Below are 10,200 nucleotides of genomic sequence, written 5' to 3'. Positions count from 1 at the left end.
CTGGGACAATATCTAGATTCCCATTGCTGTACGGTCAAGCCGACCAGCTGATTACATTCCTTGTTGTCTGGTTTAGATGCTTTTTGCCCCTCCCAGGACAGGAGGCCACAGATGGTACCAAGGATTAGAAGGCCAGAGCTGTTATAGAGTGATGAAGATTCTTTCTCCTTGTAGTTGTTGTTGTTGTCTTCTTTGTCGTTATTTGAGACCCCCTTCCATAATGCTCATTTTTAGCACCTGACATCACGTCTCGCTTAAGCGCGTTCATTCACTTATCTACTCCCTATATTCTTCCTTTCTTTACTTTCCTTCTTTCTTTCCTTCTTTCTTTCCTTCTTTCCTTCCTTCATCCTCCCGTCATCCTCCCTCCTCATTTCCCCCTATTAATCCTTACACTCAGCAGATCCTTGCGGTCTACGGAGCTTTAGGCTTACGTAAAGACTCTACCGTTCTTGTTTCTTAAGTTATCTCGGCCTTTGGTGACCTTATTACATAAAGATTGGCAAGAATGAACACCAACTCCTCCCATCTGAGAAATCTTCATTCTGGTGATGTTGAAATATTTCAGGGGAAAAAGGCCCAGACATGTCCTGGCTGCCAATCAGATTACCTGAAGGAAGATATTGCCAATGGCCTACTTTTGTGTGTTGGAAGTGGGGTTCCCAGAGTCTCAAGCTCAGCTTGAATGGGATGCAAGTTGGTGGCTGGAAGCATCCAGGGGAGACGTTGGGGTGGTCATTACAATAGGTATCGAGAGGACCAAAGACAAACTTCCCCTTGGAAGATGGGAAATGGGAGAATCGTCGAGACCAACAGGACAAAACTTATACAAGGGAAGCGTTCCCCAACTGATCGAAAATGCCTGCGTTCAATCAACCTCGGAGGTTGATGGTGCCATCACTATTCCATTTGAAAAAATCTTCCTGCGGAGTCCCACGTCTCAAGAGTCGGATTTGGTTTCAACTCAAGAGGACCTACGGCAGCTAACGACATTTGTGTGGACTGTCCCAGAATATACAGAAACAGGCTAGTAAATTACATATGTACTGTACGTGGGCAATAGTAAGTTGTTAGGCCTGACGAGTGAGGTTTTCCTTTGCGGTCCAGCTCAAGTGGGCTATCTTTATTTATATTAAGTAATACTGTATAGGGACCTCCAGGTGGACATTTCGGCTATATCGAAATTAGTCGGTGGGGAGGGGTGGAAAGGGTCGGAGTGCGCGCGCTTCTGGCGGAAATATTCAAAGATTGCATGCCACCTTTCATCCCATCCTCTCGCCGGTCTGCTGTGAAACATCTATCCCGAAATATCGCAGGCTATGAAGGAAGAAGAACCCATCCCCTGGTATACTTCATTGTTCGGCGCATTTACTCCCTGGTTCATGCATAAGAAATCCGGAAACACGTCAAAGGAACATAAACAGAACCCAAGGAAACATATACAAATCAAGTATATATACCCACTGAAAGTGGGTAATTGTGATTATTTTTATCAATGGCTATTTTTATCAAGAAAAAGGATATCGTCTCCACCCATCTACTTATAGGGCAGCAACCATCGCAAGGGCCGCAGCGGCACCGCCAATCGCCCAATTGACGTTCCCAGTGGCCTTTGGCGCAGCATTCGGCGGTACATTGGCAAGTTTCTCGATACCGGCCGTGGCCGTGATAGTGGCGAATGCGGTCGCAATTTGCGATCCAATCAATTTAATGGAAGTCTCGTCTTTTTTCTTACCAGATTCCACTTTCAATATGCAATCTGCTACTGTGGTGCCACTCAGGGAGCAAGCGGCGTCCATGAATCTAGAATGAAAGTGAGCAGGTATGCAATAGATAGTAAGGTGTTATAGTTCATTATTGGTTGGTATAAAATGGAATTCTCACCCCGCCCTCTCTCCTCAAGCGGGGTTTCTTGTTTGAGGAACGAGGATGCTTAAATCAGAAGCAAGAGAAGAAGGAGACGGGAAACTCACATTCCGGACATCGAGATAGACTGCGAGAAAGTCTTGGGGCCCTGTATGATTGTAACGGTTTCAAAGCCCGAAACTGGTTCACAACTGCCGTCTGCGAGAATTGGCAAGCAGTCGACATCTATGCCGAATGTAATAGCATCGTTGCGCTGAGGAATGAGGAGGCGTATGATCAGTTTGCTTTCATTTTAGATGCCGCCTTTGCCCCATATAGATTGAAAATGGCCATGGCGGAGCGTGAGAATGAATACATGGTACAGGTGACATATACGTACGACGCCAATAATGGATGCTTCGCTGGGTACAGGAGTTGCGGCGGGGACAATGAGTTGGAAGACAGTGATAGGGCCAGCCGTGGTAGTCGCTGGAGACGCAGCCGTTGTAGATGATTGCGCCATGCCCAATGCTGCTAGTGAAAGCGTGCAGAATATTGATTTCATCATCATGGCTGTATGGTAACTATATATCGTCTGTTGCTTGTTTTCTCTTTTGCTGATTTGAGGGTGCGACTCGTTCACACAGTAGAACCGAACAGAAGAACAAGGTGTAAATCCGTATGAAAATAGCTATAATCACCAGTCGGGCGGACAATGCAGGAGAGAAATAGACGCGGCGAAAGGGAGGAAGGAGATTGACTGAACAGTGGAAGACACACAGGCAAGCATCCACTTTTATATGTCCATCCGGCGTCACAGACACAAGCCTCCCGCTGATTTTAAAATTTCTTCGCCGGCCTGCTGTTGGCCCTGAGTCTTATTGCCATGCATTATGATGGCTGGGTCTCACACAACGAAATACCCAAGACTCACGTTGCCAAAACAAGTTTAAACTGCTCTGCCAATGGGGTATTCGACAACCCTTGTACAGTACATAGATATCACTTAGAGTTTCGGTGCCATTTTCTCGGGCAGATTGAGCTAAGTCACCGAACCACCAAGTGTTGCAGCCCTGAATTCGTTAGGATGGCCCGTAGCAAAGCCCGAGAAGCAACGTCACTTAAAAATTGATAAGCTATCCAAGACTAGCCCCGCGATAGGAAGACAGAGTGTCGGCGGGAACCCCTGAAGCTGATCGAGGTCGGTGCTGGATGGACCCTGTCCACCGTGTAACGGTGTTTGGAGTCCGTCCATGTTTGCCTCTCTGCTCAAGGGCTTCAATTTAATGCAACTCGCATACCACACAACCTGCCGCCCCGCCCAAATGAGTCCTTGTTCGCCACTCCAGCTGCTCTGGATAGAACGCCATCTGCCCGCCTGAGGTTATTTTTATTTACCTGCCGCATAGGAATGAACAACCGGGCTACGGCGTCACAATAAACCCACCTGGTTTCTTCCAATGACGCTGAAGGGATGTACTGTACATGTACATGGGTGTAAATCTGATGCCAGCAGCGAAGCCTAGCCGAAATCGAGAAGTGAAAACGTTCCGCAATAGGACTCACTCCATACTACCTACTCCTCTACGTTGGATAGTTTCTATTTTCCAAAAAAGCATCCACATTCACCATGAAAAATATTTCTACGCAAAACAACCGAGACTGAATTGAATGTTCTAGAGAAAGACAGTGAGCAGGATATTAAAGATGATCAAGGCCTCTCTAGATGTAAGTCTTGTGCTTTGTCTTTGAGGTGCAGCCTTTACCAGCTCTATATATTGCTAGCCCCGGAAAAATAAGGCGTGATTTGCGGTATATATAAATTTGGCCGAATACTACCCTTACCCTCTTCAGGGTCTAAACCGGGGGGGGGGCCTGTTCTTCTTCAGCGCTTGTACCTAGAAGGTCCAAAATTAGCATCTTGTCCTTCATCTGGGTCTCGGCGACGAGCCCGTAAGCAACCAGGTAGAGGAACATGTAGGCGGACTACGACGCCAATGTTTTTTGCTTCCACCCTGTGAGAGGCGGTGCAGTCGATATCCATGTTGTCGTTGAGAAAATGTTGTCCAGGGACAGACCAGCGGTGGAGCAAACATGATTGCTAGGCCCAAGATCCGCATGTCCAGGGCCTGATTGGATGTGTGTGTAGTTAGCGTAAGGGGAGTCGCGGTAGTTAGCGCGAGCTCTTTGATCAGCAGAGAGACTCAGTGCCCATGGCAGATACGGTCGATGCAGGCCGCTTGATCAACGAGTCCATACCAGTGTCGTATCTCGTATCGGTCTCTACTTTTCCAACTCCTCCGGGTTCGCAGCCTTTCAAGGAAACACTGAGTTAAGAGTAGAATACGTTCCATCCAACCATTATCGCAAATCCCGTTGAAATGAAAACGGTGACAGTCTCTTTCTAATGAAATAGGAGAAATAGGCACAGGATAAGGAAGAGAGCGGGGGAAATGACATTCTAAATTCGCATTGTAATGTGCTCGTGTCAATCAATTTAGAACTGGCACAAATAAAGAGCCGGGGAGGAAAATAAAATATAAAAAAAGGGCAACAGACCAGGCCGGGACATACACCATATATAATATAAACCGTAACATCTTCGCACAGCGAATGATAAAGAAAAGAAGAACCGCACCGGAGACCCCACCGTAATGAGAAAAAGCCTGGTGGCCATAAAGGGGGGGGGGGGAAGGAAATAAAACAAGAGAAACGAAGGTTTGGGGTCGTTCAGAGAACATGAGAAAGAATTCGAACCTTTTGCAGGGGAAAAAGACAAACCAAAAACGCCACTTTTATTATTTCCCATTCCCCTTCCATGATGTATATAAATCAAATCCTTATCCTTGATAATGGACTGCACTGACCTGACAAAAAGAAATGCCCATAGCTAGCATGAAGCACAAGATGACATGAGCAACGACACAAGCTGAAAACAAATAAAGTAAATGGAACAAAACGAAATAAGACAAAAGTAATACATTGATGGAAAATGGAAGCGAGATGACCCGACGATTGGTAACAATAAATGAAAATGAAAAGAAAAGAAAATACCCCGAAAAGAAACATTGTTACAAGAAAAAGCCAAAGCCCATGGAAAAGGCAAAAAAAAATAGCACCAGATAAAAGAAAATAAATAACCAAATGACAAAATCCAAATCAAAAATGCAAGCCTTAGCTCAAAGCCATACATATACCCTTCTCAAAACATACCCCATGATTGCCTATGATATGAACAAGCATATCAGGGGGGGAAAAAGGAAAGATGAAAAGATAAAGTCGGGTTATCGCTCCGGTGCATTCCTATTACCACCACTCTCACCATCATTTTCATTCCCATTCCTCGCAGGAACATCGGTAACCCCCCTTCCCAAATTCCGCGACAACCCTACAGCGGCCCACCACTCGTCATCAATATCTTGCCTGCGTGTTAGCTGGTCGATGATTGTTTGGACCTGTTGGAGGTCTTCCATGGAGCTGCTCTGACCGAAGGAGATGTTGATGGATGTGGGTGTAGAGGTGGATGTTGGGGACGTTGGGGATGTTGATGATGAGGGGTGGGAGGCCGTGTTTGTGTTGCGGTTTGTATTGCGGTTTGCGGATGCCTCTGCGATTACTGATCGGATGGTCCGGGTCATTCCGAGTAGATTTTCTTCTCGTTGTCGCCGTAGCTGTTGCTGCTGCTGTTGGTATTGGATGGTATCTTCGAGTGCTGCCATTGATGCTGATAAACGGGTGGGATTTGGACGGTTGCTACGCCCCAAGAGTCGCCAGGCGGGTTCGTGCTCCATGTCCGATTCCGGTTCCGTATCAGAGCCTTCGGACGATGAGAAGAAATCGCAATGATTGGTGTGGTCTGTGAATGGTTCAAGGGGAGCTAGGACGTCCAGTCGAGATTGGATATTGTTGGAGTCCAAAGAGGAAGGGAGAGTTAATTGTGACGAATTAGCTGAGCTGCGGGACGGGGCCGTGGAGGCAGATGCGGTGGCGGAGGTGAAAGAGGAGTCGAGGGTTGGGAGCTGATCATCTGGTGTGATGGTGGTAAACAGAGATTCCCACATGTTAGGTTCGTCATCGCCATCATCACCATCATCATCATCATCAGGATCGTTGTTGTCGTGGTCGTCGTGATGGCTTTCGCCGCTAGGGCTAAAGCTACGATCGCGATCGCCAAGTCCATCGATGATGTGACGGTGGCGAGTGGCATCTCCATTGTTTGTTTCTGCGATGGAGCGAAGGCCGACTCTTCGCAACAATGGCATGTTAGAATCGTAACTATCTGACGATGGCAACGCACGCTCATTACTATGTGATGGGTAAGCTGGTGCAAATCTAGGACTGTATGAGGCCATATCTGCAAGACGGTTGTCCACGCGGGAATCGACGGTCGTATTACTGCTCGACTCCGACCTGTGGGGTGGTTCGTCTGAAGGAGGCCACGAAGGCGGCTGGAGCATCTCGATCCTCAAGGAGGACTCTCGTGGGATCCTGATGCGACGACTGGGGGAAGAATAGCGAATGGCACTTGTTCGGGCCAACCGGTCGACTAGATCTCGCCTTGTTTGGGGTGAGTATGAGCTGGAAGCAGGCCAGTCCAGGCGAGACTCGTTATCCTGGGAGGCATAACGTGAGGTACCTGGCTCGTTGGTGGTTGTATTTGTACTTCTTGTCGGAGCGCCAGAAGCAGTAGTACCGTCCCCAATCATTTGGCGACCAAGGTTCTCTACCCAATGAGGCATTGAGGAGCGGAAAGGCACATAGCCAGGCCGATTTGAAGAAGCACTGTTTGATCCATTATTGTTCCTGTGAGAACGGCGGACTGTCCGTTGGCGCCGAATAGCGGAGCGGGAGGGTGCTAGCGGGTCGCGTTTAGCATGGGCATCGCTGGCAGCGGGGGAACGACCAGGCGGCTCCCAGTGGAGCCTAAACAATAGAGCACATCGGCAAGTCAGTATATAGTGAAATAATGAAATATTACAATTGTATATTTCTCGAGTTGCTGGGTGATGAAGAGGAGCGATGGACGGTTTTACGCAGCGCGTCGCACCGACTGGGCGGCTAGAGACAACACATTCCATGCAAAACAAGACCTCGGGAGGCGAACGAAGTCACGAGTTAGCCCGCGACGTGCAAGACACCGAAAAAAACTTACGGGATTCCCATTTTTGCACGGCAACAGAGGAGGCAATAAACGCCAGGTAGAAAATGGATGCCGGTCAGTGAGCGACCCCGATAGAGGAGGACTGAGGTACAGAAGAGTGGAGGTGGTGGTGATGGTGTTGGTGAGGAGAGAAGCGGAAGAGGAGAAGAGGAGTTGATGAGGAATGAAGGTGGTTGGTGTTTGCGGCGTTGGCTGTGGGTAACGAAGTGGTACAGGCGGAATACGGTATTTAACGGTGCGCCGAGTGGGAATAAAGTTGGTGGTGCAATCGGCGGTAGTTTCTGCAGGGCTAGGGACAACGATGGGAATTTGGGGAGTATATTACGGGACGTGGTTGTACGCAGCCTGTATTGGTAACTGGGGATTGTGAAAATCCGAGCGGGTTATTGCCAGATTAGGATTAGCGAGTTCACCGTATCCAAAGATACAAGTCACGTGTGTAAGAGATTCAGACAGCAATTTTCTAGTCTCATAATTGACACTAGCCCAATACGGATTATGCCGCCTTCTGCCGCCTGTACCAATCATTAAGGTTTGTCTATCCAGATGTATTGTACGGAGTGACTCTGGGTGACGCCTAATTTGATTGCACTGGTGGTGGCCTTGGGTACATTTTATGTGGCCCTTCATTCTGAAGGGCTCGCTGCTTTTACTGGGTGTTCAGCCACCGAGTGGCTGCTTTTACTAAATTTACTGATACCAGCGCTTCTATACCACTATGCCCCCCGAGTGCGTATCCCAGATGGGATATACATGAATTTCTTTTCTCTCATCCCCATACAAAACTGTGTTCTTCTATTCTATTTAACACCAAAATCCGAGCCTTATCAAGATGAATAAACCTCAAATCCAAAAATGCAAGGGCCATTATATGAAGATCGTCCACAGTCCACCCTAAGATGTCAAGCCAGATCTTGAGAATTCAACAAAAGTTAGCATGTGGTGGGTGGGAAACTGCTATAAAAGATAAGTTTTACATAGCTCTCTTGTCCTTCTAATTGTTTACTTATTCCTTTAGATTCATTGAGGAGGAGCTTGATCCACTCATTTCACATTATTGAATGAAGAATTTGACAATGAATGTTGTTGAAACCTTTCTACATTAATATTTTGATGAGTATAATGTGAAATCTTTATCAAATTTCCTTGTGCTGATTTGCTTTTGAAGGATATATTATTGTTATGAGATGAATGAAGACTTTTTTTATAATATAAAGCATAAAATAAAAAAGTATATCTATTTATATTATGAATTCAATAATCATAGATCACTATTTCTGTAGCTCATCTGTATTATAATCAAAATTGAATACAGTTTATATAAGCTAGTTAAGTCTCAGCCATTTTACAATGCAGATTTTCTTTTTTATCTTTTACATCATACTGCAGCGCTATCTGTAGTATTCTTTTCAATACAAAGATAAAAAAATCAGTATGAAATAATAAAAAAAATAATGACAGCAACAGCTGCATATTTAGAAACTTTTCTTGAAAGCTTATAATATTGCAGAATAAATGATGCTCTGCACTGAAAAGATATTGAACTTTTCATAATTATAGACTCTAAATATTCATTTTATCAGATTTTTATGAGACATATCAATTCAATAAAAATAAGCAGAATAAAAGCAAGTTGTAAATTCTATTGCTGACTCATTTTCTGAATTTAAAACTGATCTTTTATCTTCAATTCAATTTTTATATATACTGAATAAAATGATAACCTAGCATTCTATGTCATTTTAGAATATAATAGAGTTTGCATTTATGAATCAGATTTTCAACAGTGAATATATCAAAAAATCTTTAGATATCTGACATCATATCAAAATATCAGCACACAGAAAAAGCACACTGATTCATTTTAAAACTTTCATAAAAAACATATTTGTGTTCTGATTTAAAGTCTGTGACATACATAGAAACTGAACTACTCATTCAACAAGAGCTCTGACAGTAGTTCAATTTGAAGAGAATGAGAAGAAGTTATATATAGATGTGAGTCTTGAGAATCTGAGTTCAGCATACAAATACAGAAAGGGAGCTGAGGTGCATTTTGATGATTGATTCACCTTAGTAGTTAGAGGATATGTATAGTTTCTGACATGTGCTGCTATGCAGGGAATACAACCGAACATCGGAGAAATCATATAATAGATCATGCAGAAAGTCATATCTTCCAAAAATATGTCAATCAATGTGTGAATATGGATACACAGTTAGTGATTCTTGAAACAGTAGTTAAAGATGTTTTGATTAAACTCTTCTACTATTCAGATCTTATCTGTGACCCCTCTGCTTCAAAACATGTAAATAATGATCAGAAAAAAACATTTGAGAAAGATATGAAGCTAGGGGAATTAAAGCACAAACACTGATATCTTTAAAATGATCTCATTGCACAGTACGGACAGTTAAAGAATGCATGAGACACAGAAGTTTGCAGGTACCATAGACTAAGCCAGCAAATTCGATCCAGACAGAAGAAATTATAAAAGAAAGTCTTTAAAAAGACATACCATGACTTCTTTGAAAATGTCGGCAACGATATCATTGAGAAAAATTATCACGGCCAGGATACTAGCTTTGTTGTTCCAGATACATCTCTGGTCCTTCCAGAATAGAAGGAATTAGCTGACCTCGACTTTCAAAACCGGGATGCAAGCACTGTCTCTGAGTTGCAGTTACTCGAGGATTGTATTCAATCCCTGGAACTTCATCTTGCTCTCCATCACCTCCACATGCCCAAGCACCGGCGTCCAAGATCGTCCCTACAGAGCTGGCACGGGATAAGCCCTTCCCAGCCAACTTTCCAACCCAGAGCCCGACAGGTTTGCAGTGCCCTAACTATGACGGGTTAGCACCCGTTAGTGGTTAACTTACGCAACCAACCCCTTCTGCCTCACACTCCGCGCCCGCGTAGTTCCTCACGCTCCGCGCTCGTGTAGTTCTAACAATTCTTCTGTGTAACCCTCAATGTTCTTCCATTCTGTGCTCCACTGCAGAGTGCATCCATTCACATCCTTACAACTACCCACGAACGTAGGGGTACATTTGAATTTTCCACTTTTCCAACTGTTTTTCATATAATTTTAACCCCCCAACCCGTTCAATATCATCGCACGCCCTCTGCGATTTCTCTACGTGTGTGTACTGCACAGGTTGAGTGGTCATGGAGCCCTCAACGCCCTCCC

General features: G+C 45.0%; 2 protein-coding genes across 2 annotated transcripts; both read right to left on the bottom strand.

Moving 5' to 3' along the window:
- Positions 1 to 1,541: 1,541 nt before the first annotated feature.
- On the bottom strand, positions 1,542 to 4,654 carry HCAG_05635 (predicted protein; the record flags this gene model as incomplete). The annotated part of the gene is made up of 9 exons (XM_001540118.1): positions 1,542 to 1,803; positions 1,974 to 2,119; positions 2,246 to 2,379; positions 2,780 to 2,887; positions 3,293 to 3,367; positions 3,691 to 3,720; positions 3,924 to 3,974; positions 4,105 to 4,158; positions 4,627 to 4,654. The coding sequence occupies 9 exons, from the start codon at positions 4,652 to 4,654 to the stop codon at positions 1,542 to 1,544; spliced, it is 888 nt and encodes a 295-aa protein (XP_001540168.1).
- Positions 4,655 to 5,129: 475 nt separating this feature from the next.
- HCAG_05634 (predicted protein) lies at positions 5,130 to 7,008 on the bottom strand (the record flags this gene model as incomplete). Its single annotated transcript, XM_001540117.1, has 2 exons — positions 5,130 to 6,768; positions 6,998 to 7,008. 2 exons carry the CDS (start codon positions 7,006 to 7,008, stop codon positions 5,130 to 5,132), a joined length of 1,650 nt encoding a protein of 549 aa, XP_001540167.1.
- Between the last annotated feature and the right edge of the window lie 3,192 nt (positions 7,009 to 10,200).

Source organism: Histoplasma capsulatum, genomic scaffold, assembly GCF_000149585.1.
Source record: "Histoplasma capsulatum NAm1 scaffold_5 genomic scaffold, whole genome shotgun sequence".
NCBI lineage: Eukaryota > Fungi > Ascomycota > Eurotiomycetes > Onygenales > Ajellomycetaceae > Histoplasma > Histoplasma mississippiense.
The sequence above is the reverse complement of the archived record's forward strand: the minus strand, read 5'-3'. Positions and strand labels throughout refer to the sequence as shown.